This window comes from Amblyomma maculatum, chromosome 4, assembly GCF_055883805.1.
Source record: "Amblyomma maculatum isolate TAMU_Amacu chromosome 4, ASM5588380v1, whole genome shotgun sequence".
Lineage (NCBI taxonomy): Eukaryota > Metazoa > Arthropoda > Arachnida > Ixodida > Ixodidae > Amblyomma > Amblyomma maculatum.
Window position 1 is genome coordinate 11,806,400 of NC_139347.1, and position 20,477 is coordinate 11,826,876.

General features: G+C 42.9%; 1 protein-coding gene across 1 annotated transcript in view; it reads right to left on the bottom strand.

The window, feature by feature from the left end:
• LOC146190302 (uncharacterized) overlaps positions 1–20,477 on the bottom strand; it is a 66,612-nt gene that overhangs the window by 40,503 nt on the left and 5,632 nt on the right. The window contains exons 4-11 of the mRNA XM_084599766.1: positions 20,085–20,379; positions 18,631–18,661; positions 16,403–16,598; positions 12,095–12,294; positions 9,904–10,014; positions 9,056–9,247; positions 6,291–6,413; positions 1,026–1,169 (exon numbers count right to left, since the gene is read on the bottom strand). Of these exons, the coding sequence (XP_084455892.1) occupies positions 1,026–1,169; positions 6,291–6,413; positions 9,056–9,247; positions 9,904–10,014; positions 12,095–12,294; positions 16,403–16,598; positions 18,631–18,661; positions 20,085–20,379 (1,292 nt within the window). The remainder of the gene's footprint in view (positions 1–1,025; positions 1,170–6,290; positions 6,414–9,055; positions 9,248–9,903; positions 10,015–12,094; positions 12,295–16,402; positions 16,599–18,630; positions 18,662–20,084; positions 20,380–20,477) is intronic.

The following is a 20,477-nucleotide window of genomic DNA, read 5'->3' on the forward strand; positions in this document are numbered from 1 at the left end:
TAAAACCCCTTTTCAGAACCAGCCTGTGGTTTCTTTGCTGAAGAATAGAAATGTACCTCCTCTCCTCGCCGTTCCCAAGCTTTTCCCGCCAACAAGTGATCACGCCCAACGAATGAATGCCGGACCAGTCAGTGCTTCAGACCATCAGTGCAGTGATGTGTTCGATTGGATGCCGATACCTGAGGGGCGTGCCCTGGATTTGGTTGGTCAACATCTTCAGAGAGGGGCTGGACATAGGGGGGTTTTAAGGACGCTGCAGAGCACGAAATGTCGCTCTGGGCCCTGGGTAAACGGCTCATCCAGTCGCTTCTCGCTATGAACTCTTAACGCTTGTCATTTTGCTGATGTACCCTTCTTTTTCATGTAAATATTCTTGTAAATACGTTTTCTCAAAGTGCCAGTAAACCTGCTTGTACATATTTTACCAACTTCGAAGATTCAGTCCTTCTTCAACCCCGAGTCTCTGCACGCTACCAAGTGAAGGCCGGGTCGACTTAGTCCCAGCGTCACGACACCGCCAGGCTTGCGTTTGCTAAAGCGAGGCACTAAATTTCGCCAACGAGAACTTTTCAAAGTAAAAAAAAAAACTGATAAAGATAATACGGCAGGCTGTAGGCCTGACAGAAATAGTCAGCCGAACAGGATCAAAACTCATCAAATAATTACTAGTTCAATGGTCTTCCAACCTTTACATCCTTGCTGTAATATGATGTACTATGCCGTTGGCAATGCTACAGTGAAGAATGTGCTCTTCTAACTCCAAAACCTCTTTTTGAAACTTGCATGAAGTTTCAGATGGAGCACCCTTCATGCTTTTGTTTCAGCCCGCTGCAATACAACATTTTTTTTTCACATTTTTTGTCACTGTTTATCACACAAGAAACACCCGTCGCAATTCCCTATACGCCAAAACAAAAATGTAAGGAAACATTTGTAGTGTTATCCCGTCTTTCAGGTGCGAACCATGTGGTAGAACCAGGGGCCATAAAATAATGAGCTCCATTGGCGTAGTCGCCAGCACTCACCGCGGGCGGAGTATTTCCTCATCATTGCCACGCCAGTGACAGCGCAGCCTGCGAGTGCGCTGGCGGGCGCATTTAAAGGTGTGATCCTGTGCCAGCAGTTGTCTGCCGGGGTGTAACGTTCCACGTCGGAGATAAGCGACGTGCCTGCGAAAGATGGCGAAGCGAGGAGACGATAGCTGGCGCGTATACTCAGAAAAATATCAGCAAAGAGGTGCAAAAGATTCACGGCAAATATTGGCTGCTTGATGAACCTAATGTACCCGACAATGTTACAGCGCATAACGAGGGCCATCGTCCTATAGAGGTGGCGCAGCATTGTCATCGGTATCATGATTCACCCGATTATCTACGCTTTACGGCCTCAGGCTACAATATCTGAGTCTCAGGCCAAGTCTTGGGAATAGAAGCCTCAGGCTGGAATCTCCATGCACTCCTAACCCGCACCCACCGTTTCGTACTGCTACTCCCTCTTTGTAACACAGGCAACATAAGCAGCATTATTTCTAGATGGTCAACTTTAAGTTTGCGCTAGTCTTGTCTTCTTCCTCGTACATTGTCACTCCGCTTCTGGTTTCCTCTAACAAACATCCTGCTCTGTTTCACTACAACAAATTGAGCTGCGCAATCTATGATACTTGCTTTTTCAGTGTAATATAGCATGTTTCATTTCTTGGCAGTAATGAAGTTGTATGCAATACAATTTATTTTCCATAATTTCGGGTAGGCATCATTAAACTTTGTCATGTCTTCAATCACCACAAATGATTTCGAGTGTATCCTCACCGCACGTGACACTGAAGAGCGCCACCTCCCCTCTCGTTTTGTGGTCCTTCACGGATTTTAAAGCAGCTACCCAACAGCGACGTGCCACTTTGCAGCAGGGGTTACGGCAGGTCAACAATGACTGTTTCCCTGATATACGGAGGTTGGTTTGGTCTATATGCTATAATTTACTTTCTTCCTTTTTGTCTAACTACCGTGCTCTAATCTGCCTTGAGACAACTTGTTTTGGTTTAAATATTTGTAGATTTATCTTGTTCTGGTTTAAATATTTGTGGATTTTTCAAGATCTCATTCCAGTTGGTGCATTTTTTACCATCATGCCGACGACCGCCGAACTTGCTAAACAAGTTGATAGTTAAAAAACAAAGTTGAAGAACTGTGGAATTGCCTTTCCATGTTCAATAACCTTTTTCAGCAAATGAAACGCAGCAATCCTTTTTTTTTTTGTTTTAAGAAAGCAAAGACCTGAATTGCTCAAATGGGCAACTGGCTAAGAGGGTGGCTGAACTAGAGCACTACGCTCACATGAACAATAGCGAAATCAAACGAGTTTCCGTTACACAGGGGATGGACTGTTCTGAGATTCGCTAGTGCATGCATCGGCGAAAATATTGGCTGCCCAGTCAACCGACATAGGTACTGTGCATAGAGCACCTGCTAGCATGAACAGAACACAATTGCTAATTTTTGCACTCGTGCAAAGAAAGCTCAGTTAAGAGGCGAGGCGAGGAAAGTGCGACTACTTCTACAAAATAGGAATCAAAGTTAGCGTCTAAGAGCCTTACCGATCCACCGAGCTATATAAACGCTCATCTGACACCTGAAAACAAACGCCTCTTTGGACGGGCGCAAAATACTGAAAAAGGAAAAATGATGTAAATTGCTCTGGGTCGACAACTCATGTCGAATGGCCAGTGAGGTTGATTTTGCCATTGTAACTTAGAAAAATGAAACCAGGCACCTATACTATCTGGTGGCCATGGCGCTAAACACTTTAGACAAATTAGAACTACTTCCGGCATGCGCTTCATCACAAAATTTATTCATTTCAAAATATTGAGTCTGTCTAAACATTATGAGGAGCTTGTCGTTTGTTATCCATCATGAATCACAACATTTAGTTGATATGTCTTTCCGAAACCAGGTCATCTAACAAAGGACACTTATTCGCTTTACCAAGCTTCCGAGCTAAATATAACATTCGTGTAGAAGTCCGCCATGGCATTTCAGCCATATACATTTCTAACTTCTTAACTTGTACATGACGCCTTGATATCGCATTCCGTATTAATAAGTGTGAGTCTGTCTGAATAGAGCTGAACCCGCCTTTTCTTTCATCTAACAAGTGTAGCATAAATATATCTGTCGCTCTTTGTCTTCATCCTACTTGAGTTTTTCCCCTTAACTCCCTTGACTCGATGGCATTTAGAACTTCCTGAACCTCGAAAACAACATATCGGACACGCAAAAGACACAAAAAGACGATAAAAGAAGACTTCTTTTCTTGTGTTTCTGTGTCTTTCACTGGTTGAAGTGTTAGATTTGTACCAACAAGCTCGAATTCTGAGCATGTTAAGCCTTGAAAACAGTAACATCATTATTTAGTTGACAATAATGTAGACGTAACAAATACATCTAATGTCCAATGCCCTGAATACGCAAAATGCATTTTTGTCATGGTTTAGAATCATGACTCCCCTTCACGATGCAGAGCTTTTGGCCCGCACACCGCCCCTGATCATGTTTTATTTAACCTTCTATCACCCCACGCTGCAGGGGTAGTCCACTTCGATATAACTGTCCATACATTTTTTACGACTTGAAAGTGTGATCATAAGCATTCCAATTTCTCCACCTCCTACTGAGTTCACTCCGACTGTTTTGTTGACATCATATCTCATGTAGATTGGACAGCTATTGCGAATGAACTCGGTTGAGATTTCTTTTAAAAACATATAACATACAATAACTAGAAATAATAGTGCTTGCACGTCCATGTCTTCAGTGCGGCGGTGGCATTCTTTGCCCAGAAACCCAAGGATAACAAATGGACTGCTGTTGTCGATTCGCAAAAACGATAGCCTTCATAAAAACGTCAAACGATAGTCATATGATCTTTCACTCAAAAATTGTTTTTAAGAATATTGGCGAAGTCACACTCCATTACTTGAAAAGGCAAAACTATACTACTATAAAAAAGGAATTGCTAACAATGTAAGTACCAATCTAAAATTAGCTCTTAAATTCATTTCTGCACATAGACCGCCAGCAACAAACTCCAAATAAATTCCATCATTGCAACAAGACGCTAACTGATCCCTTTGACATAGGCAACACGTTTAACATATTTGTTTTACGTGCCCGCCCAATGCAAGCTTCTGTTCTTTGTAAAACTTCGCGCTGCCCATTATCGTGCTTTCTGTACCCCATGTCATTTAAATGAATCCTAAAGACAATCATTTCCTTAAAGAGTACTGGACCAGGAGTAGATCAGATCTGCCCATCTGAGATTAAACCTGTGGCGTACAGTTTATTTTCGTGCTCGCGAACAATAATATAAAGTGCTTAAGACAGGCGTTTATCTCATATCGTTAAAAAGAGGCAGATTAGTACCGGTCTTTAAGAAAGGAGATCATAATAATGTGTCTAGCTATTGACTCATAACTGCTTGCCCGTTTTTAGCAAGCTCTTAGAGAATGTTTTGGTTGATTGTTTAATGTAGTATTTCGCTAAGTTTAATCTGTGAACTCCAAGCCAGTTTGAACTTGGTCCCAATTATTCTACAGAGCTTGCGCTATTACAGCTAACGGACGCTATGAAATATTTGATTGACCAAGAAATTTGGGCGGGCGCCATTTGTATAGATTTTACTAAAGCTTTTGGTAGAATTAACTGTCGCAGTATTTTATTTTCAAACTATAGTCTCTGGGAATCTGCAGCCCAACTTTAAAACTTGTACACATTATCTTACTGACCGAATTAAATAGCAAAGTTTGCCGACATTTTATCCCACCTAGTATCTACTAACCACGATTTGCCACAGGGTTCAGTTTTAGGACAGATCATTTTTCTTATTCGACACTAAACATTTGGCAGGTTCTTTTATCAAATCTAACTGCATTTTATACGGCGATGACAATATATTATATACCATTGACAGTAACATCAACGATCTGATCACGGCGTAGAATGCCCAGCTTGGAATTCTAGTTCATTGATGTCAAGATAATCAGCTTGAAATCAATTCAAAGAAACAAATCCTTTGGCCTTTCAGTCGCGTATCAACCAACTAATATTGCTCCGTTTTATTCAGATAACCACTTTCTAAATGTGCTACATTTCTTGGTATCCTACCAGACGAACGTTTAAGATTTATTATGCACACTGAATCGTTATGCAAAAAAGTACCCTCAGGTATTAGGATGTTTCTTTGAATATTTCATTACTATCAGCAATATATTCTTCGGGCACATATTTTGCTTTTGTTCACAGTCATTTACCGTACTGCATATTATCTTGGGGAACTACGTATCTCACTCATATGTCAAGCATCAGTCATTTACAAAAATGTGGTATTCAATAACTACCTTTTCTCTCATTCACCGCTTCAGCGGCCCCCATATAGCTAAATATTATTATGCTTACCTTATTGAGTCCGCTCCATCTAAGAATAGCCACACTTATGTACATGTAGTGCCCGTGATGGTCACATTGTAATTACTACCCTTCGCATTTCGATGGAGGCGAAAGGCAAGGCGCCCGTGTGCTGTGCGATGTCAGTGCAAGTTAAAGAACCCCAGGTGGTCGAGATTTCCGGAGTTCTCCACTACAGCGTCTCTCATAGCCTGAGTCGCTTTGGTACGTTGAACCTCACAAACCAAACCAAACCAAACCTTCCTTCATATTCGCTCATAAACAGTAATTTGACTAGATTTTTACAAAACGACAGTTTGCAACTTCCAAGAGGGCTAAATATGGCAAACGAACTTTTTTTTTATCAGCTATAACTCTATGAAACTGATTAACCTCATGCGTTAAAATAGTTAAATCATGAACGCTTTTACCGATATTAAAATCACTTAACGAAGCTAAAGCCGCACTCCTTTTTTAGTTTAACCATTCATTATTTCTCTTGTTTTTAATAAGATTATAACATATCTTAATGTTCTATTTCTGCCTTTTGTATTTGTTTCAAACATTTTGTTGCAGGAGGTTCTCCTGACAGCGTCACTTTGAGACCTTGTTCTGTACCAATTAAAAAAGACTAATTTGAGTAACACGGTTCTAAAATACAGCTCGAAAGCTGATAGACATGTCTATTTTTGGCTGCGAATCACAGTGCATAATATCCCACACCATATGCATGGTCGCATTAATTGATGCTTTCGAAAAACGCTTTTTAGAAGCTGTTAACATATTGTAGCCTGTCGGCGTAGGTGGCATGATACTGAATTCTGAAAAAAGGAAGGAACCAGTTCGTACCATTGAAGCCCCCCATGACGTACAAGTCGGAGCCCAGCTGAGCCACCGCGAATGTGCTGCGCGGGATGTTCATCCTTGGCATCTTGCGCCAGCACAGCGGAAGGCTGGGTTCGCTACGAAGAACTGCGAAGAGAGCACCTGAACCACAGTCTAACCTCAAGGGTGTTGTGTACACCTTACACATATTTGCCCAGCTGGATGCAACCCCCTGTTACAAAGAAGTGAAAACTTCTTTTTCCTCAGCCATTTCACAATAATGTACATCACATTCGAAAACCTTGGTCTGCGCTATTATGTTAGTTTGCTACGCGGTCCACAGCGGTTGAGAGGTGAATAATGCGGAAATCACCTATGCTATAAAAAGCATGTGCAGGTTTGTAAAGCAGCTCGAGATAGAAACAAATTGTGAGAGCATGGGTGTGATTATGTCCACTAAAGTTTCAATAAATGTGCACTACATGCAATTTTCTACACCTGCCATAACCTCACTATTACCTTGTATTTCAAAGCGAGTTCTAATCCACAATATCCGGTTTTGAACACCTGCATATTTCATCGAATGCAGAATGGCCAAAAATATAATAGAAAATATTTTCAATCCAGAATACTGTTGCAGAACACATTACATATATCAGATGAAACCACGTAAATTAATAATTTTGCAGGGCTACAATAATCATTTTCCGAGAAGATAGATACGCTTTCTTTCGATCGCCTGAGTGAATATGCTACAGGTAGATCGCAATGCAGCCTAGAATAAAATGAAACGCAATATATCCAAATAAAAGGGGATTTTGAATCCAGTTCACAAACATCTGTAACTTGACATAGAAATCAGCAATATAAAACCTTATCTCTAACTTCGAAGGAAGAGTCCATTGCGTTAGGCTGCCACACTTTGGTTTTGCAGCGACGTACCATTAACTGCTTCTCATGCTGCTGGAGCCCATTAGGAGCTGTCAAGCCTAACTTGCATTGCACCTGAGGCGCAGCTCACAGGGCATCGAAGCTCGCCACTAGTTGTCACAAGACGTGAACTTGTGTTTTTAGTATCCTACACATATGAATAAACTATTCTGACGTGAATTTGATTCTTGTAGTGGCTTTAGCAGCAAAGTTCGAAAACTACATATCATAGAGTCCATCGAAATAACCACGCTGGCTGTTTGAGAGCTGTTAGGAGGCGCCTCCACACATACGACCTTTCTCCACTAGCAAAAAGTAGCAGAACAGTGGTGTGTGGAGATGCGGTACTTGAAGGAACTGTCGCGTACATTAAAAGGCGCGTGTTTCACGACAATATTCTGAGAGTTCAGTGCCAACTGCACTTAAAGATATAGAAATTTGACATACATAGACTAAAATTTTTTTGCTTGCTTAAATTTCCTAAACATTTACGCTTCTTTTCTCGATTTTTGAATGATTGAGGTTAACTGGAATGATATTCTTCAATTCAGTTTCATAGAAGTGCTGGCAAATAACATGATCATTTGAATACGGCCACATGTGACTGTGTTCGCTTTTCGTTTGTAATTTGTAAGTTTCACGTATACCTATTTCTGCTCGTCTGTTCGTTTCGCATTTTTGAAAATTCTGTCCATTTTGACGCAAAATGCTTGCCTGCTGGGTGCTTCAATAAATCAATTTGCTAAATAAAATATTTCGGTGCCTGACAAAGTTAAAGAGCGCTGCACACAATTGGTTTTCATATGTTAAACAATTGCAGATGAAATCACCGCCAACATGCCTGTTGGTCAGGTATGCGAGCGTCAGCATCATGTATGAAATTTAGGCTCTCGCAAAAGTGATCATTAACCGTGGGCAAAAACATTGAAACAAGCACCGCCTCGACCTGAATTAGAATAAAGAGGCAATCAGTAGCTACCACTCACTCGATAGAGAATATAAGCATGATGGATTTATATGCTTGTTGTGCGGTAAATATGAGTGTGGTTCATTTCCCAAAGTACAGTCGAAGACAGATTTGTTAAGATATTCATCGTAGATAAGCAGTGTGCCATGACAGGCAAAACTATAGTCATAGTGCTGCCAAAAATATTTGGAGCAATTGGAATGGGTGGCATCGCGTAGTCTGCTTTCGCAAAAGTGATATTCTTTTAATAGGCCTGTGCATCATGTATTAATGTGTTTTCTTTCTATGTAATCCAAAACGAACTATTCCCCGGAGATCAGGCTATAAACCTATCGGTCTCTTCTAAAGCCGCTGAAGACTTCAAAAGTTAAATTCACATTGTGCTTCAAACCCTCTGTTTATAGTATGATCTTATCACATGCATTTTACGACGCGTCGTTCGCAGTTCCGGTCATATTTTACAATTAGGCGGCCTAAAACAGGCGCGAACCTTACCCCCCACTTACCCCTACAAATACAAACCACCCAGTCAAAAAGGCTACAGGACCGTCTTGAAATACGAAAATATGTAGTTTGGTCTTGAAATCACATTTTCAGATTTTGTGTAGTTTCGGAGTACTTTTTTCGTTAGTAGTTGATATTAGTTTTCTCTAGTCTGTAGCTCTGTATCGTTTTGCTATTGCAACTATACAAAATTTTGTTGTAACTTATATAAATTTTGTTTTCAGAAGAGGTTCATGCTCAAAAACCGGAGGGAAATTGTCTTGTGGCAGCAAACATTTTCAGCGGTGTTTTTCGACCGGACAAGGTAAGCGAGCACGGTGAAGGATAGGCTAGAATGACATCAAGGACAGCACTCAATACTTGCGCCGCGTGCTCATAACCCACATACCTGTGTACAACCGTCGGCGACCGTCGTAGCCGCCGATGACGTAGAGTCTGCCGCCATATTCTATCATGCGGTGGCTGCAACGCGGTGTCAACAGCGGCCGGACAAGGCACCATGAGTCCAGAGACGGTGTGTATTCCTCCACGCTTTCGAGGACCTGTCTACCATTGAATCCACCGCTGATATAAATGCGGCCTGAAGAAATGAGGACGATAAGACACATAAGCATGGTGTCATTCGCCATATCGACAAACAACTCTACCGAGACACTACAGTGAATTTATCCGAGGACGTCTGGGTACTTTCTTTACATTAACGCTTGTAGGTGGCTTGCCGATAGGGCAGTATGGCTTCTACATTCTGAAATATATTGCTGCTAAATGACACTGCTTTCATTTGTTCTTACCCGGATAGTGGCATTACAACGCTCTTGGTTGCTGGCGTTAGATACTGCTCACATCTGTCTAATACCACGTTACAATTTTTTTTAATGCAGTTTTTTCAGTTAACTCATAGGTGCTGATGCAAAGCCAAGTAGCAGATTGCGATACCAAATCCTGAAAGGGAGAAGGAAACCAGAGGAAACCAAAAGTTCCTGATTACATTGCATCCTTTCAAATGTAATCTCGTTGTTACCTATCTCATAGGACCAATGCTCCGATTGCAAACATTTTGTAACGTCTGTCCCCTTCTGAGATACCTGGCGTGATGCAGTAGACCGCTATGAACATTTGAGTACGTCTTTATCACGTGCTACACTCAAGAAGACAACCAGGTACCTCACTGTGCTTTAAAATGACCTCTGATAGTCCTGCATAGGTTCGCGTTTCTGTCCAAGCATGACCACTTGCCTTTGAAGGCGCAGGCAGATCCGTCGCTGCGGCGTCTGCTCATGCGCGCAACCATGGTCCACTGGTTCGTGTGCGGACTGTATCGCTCAGCAGTGGACGTCCGCTCGACGCCTGCGGCAGATAAAAGTTAAAGAATTCCATCATTTTGGGTCATGTCTCTGCGGAAGTCTAGACAGAAATGCATATGGTTTCTCAGGTCACATAAAAAGAATCTTGAACATGGACATCATTAAGACGTCAACTCTTGCATTCAGTGAAGTAAAAGTCTTAAAATGGAAATCGCAGGAACCTGTTGTTTGCCAGCTCACTGTGCCCGAAAACTCAATCTAAAAAAGAGCCATATATATGTTGTTGTGAAAAGAATGCAGAGATGTGACGAGGAGGAAAGCTAGTTTCTGCGTCAGGCCACCTTAGAAACCACACACACACACACAAAGATTACGTTAGATGAGGCGCATATAGGCATTATAGGCAAGCTTAAAGTGTGACTTGACGCTTTCTGGCGGCAGTTCTGCAGCTCTTAGTTTCATAATGCATGCGACGCGATCGTTAAGCACGCTTTGAATGTGACTGCTGCTATTTTGCTCGTTGCAGCAATCAAAAAGCAAACACAGACACCCTAACATAAAAGCATGAGTCGACGCCGTAGTTTTGCTCGATATAGGCGCTCAGAAAGTTCCTCGTGACAACAAATTAACTCATTTCCTGAACTGTGTGCAAGGCTAATTTTCTAGTCAAAATAACGACAATAAAAAGCTGTCCATTATTTTTATTAAAACTAAATGAAAGTGTGCGTCTTTTTCCCGCTGCAGTTTTCTCGATGGCGAAACAAAAAAACGCAGCGGTACTCAAGGAATAGATCGGAACTGAAACAGAAGGCGATCGCAAGTTTACAAAAGAACCTGTAATTTTACATAATCATTGTCGTACTGATTACCTGCTTAAAGCCGGGGTGCTATCACCTGAATCTGAATCAATTCTTAGTAGTTCAGAATTCCTGAAAATTTCCAGGTCCAACCTCTGATACACCAGATTTTGACACGTTACGTAATTATTTAGCTAGCATTGCTTAATGATGAAACAACTAAGGCTGTGTCATGAATCCGTGTGCGGGTTTTTCTTATGGCTACATGACACAGCATTTACCCAAATCCACTTGTAACGCCACTTCCTCACACTTAATGTCACAAAAAAATCAAGCTAGATCAAAGCACTTGCTTTACAGCAGATGGACCTTTGAGGTCTGCTTTCTTTATGCTGTATTTCCTTTATATAGAAAGGACAAAGAGCTAACTCGCACCACAAGTTAGGCTTGCTCAGGCGAAAGGGTGTAACGCAGCTGGAGGTCAAACACATCTAAATGCTAGTTTTTGGAAACCAACGCATTTATCGGTTAAGTATATTTTTTCTTCAATCTAGGGTTAAAGCATGTTCAGGATAGTTGACCATGAGAACTACAACGCATGCAAGTTTTGAGCGCTTGGTATAGAACCTGAAATTATATATTGAAGAATATTTTGAAGAAGTTATGGAAGGAAACACGAGTATGGTAACGTTCCGGAACTAACTGTAAAGAGCGTTAAGGAACAGAAACATAAATTCGGAATATAATAAAAGGAACATAATATATATATACAGGCGAGTGCCCCAAAATCAAACGACTGTCAAGGTACCCTCGAATTGCAGAACATGGGTACAATCCGGGCGACGAAGATTGCGTTTGGTTGTTGATAAGCGCCAGGACGCGTGTAAAGTACACGTAAAGAATCCCAGGTAGTCGAAATTTCCTCGGAAGTTTCCACTTTTGACACAAAACCCCTTATGCCATATTATACGAAAACAGCTGCAGTAATCAAGCTGCACAAGAAAGAGGCACATTTGTCTACAAGGGCATACGTATACAGACATGCCTGCCAATAGAAGCGCAAAGCAGTCTGCGCCGAAAGTGATTAGTTTGAACATTAAGCAGAAGGAAGTTTTTAGCGATAAACGTGCCTTGCATCACCAGATTTGAAGGACAGTTAAGCATGTTTTGCTGCGGTACTCCGCCTCATTTGGTGTAATGGCGAATGGTGAAATATGGTAGCAAAGACATACTTGATCATTGCCTAAACTGCAAACTTAATCTTTGGTTCTAGAGACCGCAGCCGTTCGGAGAACCTTTTTCACGTGAAGAGGCAGCTCTGCGTACCGGTGTGCCCCCCGACGGCGTATATGTGCTCGCCAAGCGCCGCAACAGCCACGTATGCACGAGGCACATTCATGGAGGCGTGCGAATTCCATTCGCAGCGATCCAGGTCGTAGCTGTGGACCGTCCGCAGGTAACTTAGCTTCTTCAGGCCTCCGATCACGTAGAGCCGCCGCCGAACTTGCACAATGCCGTGGTACGCCCTGTACACATGCGCAGCGTTTACTATGAAAGCATCACCTCTCGCTAGCCCGTTAAAACCCACACTGAATTTAAACCTATCCCATATTTTAAGTGATTGAGCGATGGCCACGTGTCTTAGCAAAGCCGGCGTATCAGTTTGCGTTACGCTACTGCACGAAAACCTTGAACGCTCGAAACGTTAGTGACCTTACACACACATTACCAACCGCGAGAATTTCGAACACCGCATTTTGTTGTGAAACATGACGTGGTTGAAATGAGACTTCAAAATACTCCGCGTGTATGACTCCTAAAATTTATATTTTGCAGAAATCGCTTTTGCCTAAGTAACTGTCAATATTAAACGGTATTTAAACAGACTCTCTCGGGTAGCGAGCCAGACACGCTAGCGACTAGATTTGGCATTTTTAAAAATCAGGACAACTTTATTTACAAAATATACATCACCGGCATTAAAAGAGATTTATTATTATACCAATGTCACAGTTGGGAGGAGTATAAATCAAACGAAACCGTTGTTGTTATAGAAAGGAATGTGACTGCGGGTGTCACCGCACAATCCTAATCATGTGTTTGGTTCAGTACATCCGATACTTTTAGGCAGCTGAGTTTCATTCAGAGATACGCATCTTTTCGGATTAAGGCAAAAACCTTTAATGGCTAATACTATCGACAGTTCGCAGAATTTGTCACACTTTCTCATGCATTCCAAATATGGGCACACGCAGCCTTAATGATACCTAACAGGAAAGGAAAGGCGCAGTATCTGTCACGCTTAATCCGTGGAAAACTGAGCCAGGCCGTAGAGGGAGGGAAGAAGGCGTGAGATTTGTGCGCGAGATCTGTCTTATTCCGCGAGATTTCGCGAGATGTGTTCTTGTCTAGCGTTCCTGCCGTCTGCAATCCAACACTCCGTCGCCCGCCAAAGAATGCCACGCCACAGGAGCGATGCGACGAAATTCACACTTGCCGGAAAAGGTGTGACAGATACGGCTCCTTTTCTTTATTGTAAACCAATTACAATTATATGTAGCACTACAACAAACGCCGATAATAGGCAAACGATGAGAGGCAAGCCATAGGAGAGGAAGGGTAGGCTTTCGCCATTCTCCTCTTAAGAGACACTCTAATCTTTGTTTTGAGAAAAAAATTATATCGTTACTCAGGAGCAAGCAGAAGGTTTTATACATGTGTCGTGTGGCCTTTTAGGTAAAGCTGTATTTGTAATGTATGAGCTAATTTGTACCATTTTGGTTAAGGAGGATAGAAGCGCATTGAGCGTCGGACTTCTAACCACGTCTTAAGTGTTCCTTTGAAAGACGCGACAGTAATTGAGATCAGTCATCTGTATGGCAATGCGAGAGAAGCTTTGCGCTTATGTTCATGACAGAGTAAACCATATATGACTCCCATCTCAGCCCCTGACGAACACGGACATGAATAGGACTATTCTTTCCTCTTTTGTGAATCATTCTTGATATCCTTTAATTTACTCAATTATGCGCAGGCTGCTAACCGTTTGGTAATGACCTGGACAATTTGTGTCACAGAGAACACCCCGACGAATATGCTTGACATGCATGAGATAGAATGCGCAGCTTAAAAAATACGCAATGTAAAGGGCGATTTAACGCGAGCACACAGTATGGTCCAAAACTTCTTGTTTATTTTGGTGCACATTCAAGGATAAAGTTTAAGGAATCATGTGTTGCTTTGTTTCCCATTTTGTGTTGCTGACTTAACTGAAGTATAGCAGCAAACTTATTGCAGCGATTCAATTTTTATTTATGGGAACACAAAAACAGGCCGTTAGCGTGCCGAAAGAATCCTTATGAGCCGTAAAGGTTTAAACTGTCACATGGAGCAATGAAATTGAGAAGTTACTAAAGCTTGACATAAGTTCTGAATAAAAGGTGTCGACATGCCTCAAACGTCATTCGGTTGTGGCAATACACAAAGAAATGAATATCCCTGAAGGAAAATTAAGAGTGTGCTTAGGAGAGAACTAAACGGCGATCCTGGGCCTTTATGTCTAGGTCGTGTGATCGTTCACGCAAAGTGGTCGCTTACCACTGCGTGTTAAGGCGTCAGTGTCAGATTAGAGAGCAAATAGTTGAGGGAGTTATGGTTAGGAGGGAATAAAATACATATCACCGAGGGGTGAGTGTACGTGAACGAATATCCGCAAAAAGAGCCGCTTTCGAACTCATTAACGTTGTCGCGTCATAACCTTAAAGAGAGCGCTGAAAGTGCTCCGGCTATTTTATTGCTGCCTAAATCTTCACAAAATATATATATATATATATATATATATATATATATATATATATATATATATATATATATATACGGCGTCAATGCTGTATCACTCTGCTTCCTGCTCAGGTGAAGATGTCAACACTGAATATTCTGCATATCTGTTTTTCAAATATTGGTCAACTTTGGACAAATTACAGAGTCCGTGTTTCGTCCACAAAAAAAATGAATTGGTAGAAACAACACGCACTTCTGTCCCTAGTTATAAGCTGTTAGCTATGCAATTAACTGCGGGAGCGTTGTGTTGCAGCGCCCCTATCTCAAGAGTTGTTTAATCCACTTAACATGCAGTCTTTAACAAGGTAATGCGTCTCTTTTCTTGAGTGCTTGCCTCTACAACGTTCTATGCGATCTGTTTTGCGTCGTTTTCTTATGTTACTTCCAACGACGCTCCAAATATTGCGATCTTCATAATGTAGCATATAGATAATGCCCAAGACCTCGAGGTATATGCTAATACACCACGTCACCTGGGGCCCTGCATGTCAGTCTATTGTTTGTTGAATTTGTTAACAAACATATTGTGTGAGGAACTTACATTGGCGATGTTTTGTGCAGTAAAATCTTATAGGTCTATGTAAATCTCTTGGATGTATGCGTAGTAAGTTTTCGAACAGACCCACGCCAGAGGTCGCATTAGAGCGCCAACATGAGTATGTATATATGGGCACAAAACGCCTGATGTTTTTTTTTTTGAAAACCTGACCGAAAGCAATAGAAAACCACACAAACCAATCCGAAGTGAACAATAAGTACATTTTACACCGGTGAAATTAGCACAGAGCGAAGCATATGACTGTTAATTACGACATAGATTCCTTTCTTTTCATTGTCTTGCTGCTGGCGAAGAATTGAAGCTCGAAAACTGTCAGTTTTGCATTCCGCATAATTTGTGCGGTGCAAAATGTGAGAATAGGCTTTAAAAACAAGTACACAATCTCGGCATATAGGTTAAAAAAGCGGGCTTTCCCGACGGTTCCGAACAGCGAGTATGCGCGTGGCTAGTCAAAGGGTGCTCAACGCCAAGCAATTTTCGAAATAAGCCACTGTTGTGTAGAAATACAAATTACACAGATGTTTTCATAATTTATTTTAGTAACGCTTTAAATTTCACGTTCTCTAAATAATTTGGCGTTGGCACCAATTCTCGGTGTCAGGATTTTGACCATAAAGCCACGGGCATATCCCTGGCAAAAGGCGTGGCCATGCGCAGATTGGTCAGTGGGCTGTGACTTCTAGAGATTACATGAGATAGTAGAGATGGCAAAGTGTTCAACTCTGAGAGCATGTTTGAGATAGGAGGTTGCAATATGGACCAAACCGTCCAGGTCCTTTGGATCCTGCGTGAGACATGCTACTCCATGGGCCATGCTGATACGTGTATAGGCTTGGTTGAAGCGGGGATTTATATTTAAGTCCAGTAATGTTTCACATATTATAGGTAAGAAAGGCGCACATTAGGAGCTTGATGATAAAGCGGATAACAAATTCTTCAAAAGCCATCAACGCTTTCTCGCCGTATCTGTAAAGGCCGAGATTAAGTATTCGCCAAATGTTTGTTTTGAGATATTATTCAAACAACAAATTTTAGGACTACATGCAGAGTAAAGCAAAGACAGTTTTGAAGTTAGCGTGAAAATCCACAAATATCACACTCTGAAATTTTTAACCTTTGTTTGCACTTTCTTCGGACTGTCACACAACATGTTTATGCGACGTGAGTTTGGCGACGACACGTACAGGTATTTCTAGACAGATTCCTGGGTAGAAATTACAATACATTTTACTTGCCTCGGCTCGAATTCCTCGTTTTTGAATTGGAACCATCGATTGACACGGGTGTCAAAAGCTTCTATGGTTGATCGCGGTTGGCCCTGGGACCACCCGCCGACAACAAAAATTAGCGCAGAAGGAAGCCGTGGCAACCACCGCTCCGGGTTCGTCAGCCCACAGGTGAGGCAGCGAGGTTGTGTTAGTGGCATGGTCTCTGCCAGAGAGGGAAGATTGTTGGTTTAGACATCACCAAAGCCTTGCATCTTTCACTGTGCACCGCAACGCACTAACTTCACCAAGGAGCGGTGAGAGACCTAGGGGGACGGTTTAAAGCCGTTGTAAGCTACAGCAAGATCATGTGTTATTTTAGCTGGTGGAAACGTAGGATCCAATTTTAGCCGAAATTTCGATGAACGATGCCCTAGAAAAAATGCATCAGATAGGCAGCAGCTGTTGTATCTTAAAAGCGTAAATATGTCGTCGTGGACACGGCTAATACAAACTCGTAATTGTCATTGCGCATAGAACCATTAACGACCGAGATTGGTGAAATGTGTGATATTAACTCCGTGCTAACTTTCCTGTTGTGTCCATGGTGTTGATACCTAACACATAAAAGATGACGGAGGAAAACGCTAACGACCAAAACCGCCGTAATATCTTCAACTTGCGATGTCAGAACCGCATGTATTACCTACGAGCCATTCAACCGTCGATTGTACACACGCTTGCCTGCCAACCCACCGAGAGCATGTGTAACGTCCATTATAGAAGGGGGTTTCCAGGTGCTAGGAATTTATTAAGAGATGTTACGTCGAAAAAGGATCTTGTGGTGACCGGCCCCTTCAAATATAGAAGGATTGTAGCCTTGACCGCCTAGTAAAGAGCAGAGACATTAGTTTGCCAACCAAGATCCGTATAACTCGTGCTATGGTCTTTCCAGTTGTGATGTATGGATGCGAGAGTTGGACTGTGAAAAAGGCTGACCGCCGAAGAATTGACGCGTTTCAATTGTGGTGCTGGCGAAGACTCTTGAGAGTTCCTTGGACTGTCAGAAGATCAAATCAGTCGATATTGTCGACCATAAACCCTGACTGCTCATTGGAGGGTCAAATTCTAAAGTTAAAGCTCAGCTACTTTGGTCATCTGATGAGAAGAGAGGAGTCGCTGGAGAAAGATATGATGTTGGGAAAGGTTGAGGGTCGCCGGAGAAGGGGTAGGCAGCGAACGCGATGGTTAGATGGCATCCTCGAGGCACTGCAGATGAAGTTATGTGATGTTAGGAAGATAGTGAGAGACCGGAAAGCGTGGCGTGACATGGTCCATAGGGTCACGAAGAGTCGGACACGACTGAACGACTGAACAGAGGTCGAAAGACACATATTATAAATTTTTAGTTTACTTTAGCGCTGCCGCTAACCGCGGCCGTCTACCGTTACCGCTCACTGTCAGCGCAATCCGCGCCGATTGGTCCCCGCGTGCGGCGTCCACTGAATTTTAACTGGAGCGTGGCGCCATCTGTCGCCATCGGTGTGATCTGCGCATGCGTACTTATGCTCGCGCGGTAGCGGTAGACGGTAGCGGTAGGCGGTAGCGCTAAACTAAAAGTCTCCATTGACTTTACTTCTGCTAAGGATTATTGCGTTTTCTCTTCGTAGTATACACTCACACCAGTTACTTAAAGGACACCTTTATCATAATTTTTTTTTATTTCACATCGCACCCATTTCTTCGGTTGATTGCGGTAGTACCATTTTACAGCGATTAAATGCCTCGTTTGGGAAATAAGTATTCGATGTTCGTTGTTCTCTGAACCTGGTTGTACCTACCATGGTTGACAAGTTGAAAGTGGAGAAGGCAACGTTCATCTGCACTTCTAGCGGAAGCAAAACAAGGAAAGGGTGAAACTGGAGGACGGGAAACTAGAGGACGGGATAGGATATCCAGAGAAATCGCAGAAGCGTTCAAAATTCAGAGCGCAAAGGAGCAATGTGTGAGTACTTGTCGCACACATTGCACGCAAGCAATCCCTGTGCTTGTCGCAAAAAGAATTGGAATTTTTGAGAAGCAGGTTAAATGTTAAATCTTTTTCATAAATGCCCCTCCCCGCCACTTTTTTTAATCACTTTGTGCCGCGAGTTTAGTCCCGTGTTTTTACCGTTATATTTTAACGCTTCTACTTGCCTTTATTGGTTATGTGTATATCTGTTTTTACCGTTTTTACTTTCCGACGTGGCCTTTTACACCGTGGTTTTTATCGCTTTCAATCTTTTCGGCCTTTCACCTTTTTATAGTTTTTACTCTTGGACGTGACTACACTGTTTCGGTGATTGTGCGGAATCGCCTTGGCTACACCCCCCTTATTGTACCCTATGTATGTGTCCTGCATCGAAATAAAATGTCAGTCGTTAGTCAGCGCACGTTTCCGTGTTTTTTTTTTCCTTCGTGTTTCGTCCCGTTCCTTGTGTTGTTTTATTTCATTATGCAGCACCAACTAGCCCGGCAATTTGCACTTCTGAACTTTTGCACTTCTGTGAAGAACCCGTAATGTGGCTACGGTGGACGCTGGGGCATGAACCCGAAGGGGAGCTCAGAAGAAAAGAAGAGGTATCATAGCTCGCAGGCATCCAATTCCTTGGGCGCATACGGCCTTCTCTTGACGGTTTAACTGAGCTGCGGGGTGCTTTTTAGTGCGTCTCATGGAATCGAGACCTGCAGCAAGTGGCATACAAAGCGTCAAAAACGTGCGGTCAGTCGGACAGCAGCGCCTTGGGATAGCTCGCCAATCAGAGATCATTCTCTGTAGCGGGTAATATAATAACGAATAAAAGCCTGCAATAGTAAACAAGCTGGCTAAACATGCGATGAAGGTGGTTCTAAGGAGTTTGTGATGTGTCGTGATATGCGGAAGGGAATAGAAGTCTCATGCTATGCGTTTCCGTTGAATAGGTCGCGCATTCCCCTTTCATTTTATTGCTTTGCGCACGCGCGACACTTATCAACTTAAGGCCTGCGCGCAACTTTATAAAGGGGCAGTTTTTTTCTCGCTTCCATTTGGCAGAGTTTCCAAAAGACGAATTCAGTGTACGGGTGTTGAAACCACATGACCAAAATAAATCGCTCGCAGCTTTACTGGCTTATAACGACACACCCGCACACATCCTATGCGCTATGCATCCCTGAACGGTAAGGGGCTAGATTAAAGAAAACCATGCAACATCGGACCTTGCTCGCATCGCATGCGGTGAGAGAGTGCGATCCGGGAAACGCCAGGAGTGCGAAGTGCGTGAAACGGGAGTGAGCGGAGCGTCAACACGGAGAGCGGATGTTTCTTTCACATGTCTTTTTTTTTCTTTTCAATGCTAACACTGCCCCCCTTCCTCCCTTTCCTTACGGCGTGGTTCAGGTGTCGACGCAACTGCGGCTCAAGGTCAAAGACGGCGTCCGCCGGGGATAAGCGACAGCTCGAAACCTGGCACAGTATTGCTGACGCAATCAAAAATAAAGACGAGAGTTGAAAAGGAGCGCCGTTCCGCGGGTGCAGTATACGTTATCATAAAAATGAGTGCAGCTTCAAAATGTCAGTATTAAGCAATCACCGAGTTACTTAACTCACGCAACGCTTACCCTTTTTAGAAACATCACCTAGGTTGCCAGCTTCCTCTTCGAGCTCTTCTATATCATCCGCTTGTGTGCCTACAGCTACGGCTGCGGCCACGCCTGCGACAGCCATTGCCGCTGCCGCTGCTTGCGGGTTAAATGTGACAAGCGCGTTTGCAGCGATGCCCATCGCTTGCGCCACTGCGGCGGCCGGGTTCGGGACAAGGTTGGGTGGAGCGAGTTCTGGTGGTGCGTTTCCAGGCTTCAGCATTTCGAGTAGGAGCTTGTCTTGTGAACACAAGCACGGGCCAAGTATCAACGCTTCGGTAACGGCGTCCTTGTAGTCGTTGTTGCCAGCCAACTCTGGCCAGCGTTGTTCAAATTCCTCAATGGCTCTGCGTTCAAATGCAAGAATTTTTGCCCTAAAGATATGAAGGTTGGTTTCGTCTCTACGGTTCAACTTCCCAGAGCGACTAAGGCGATGACACGCCGT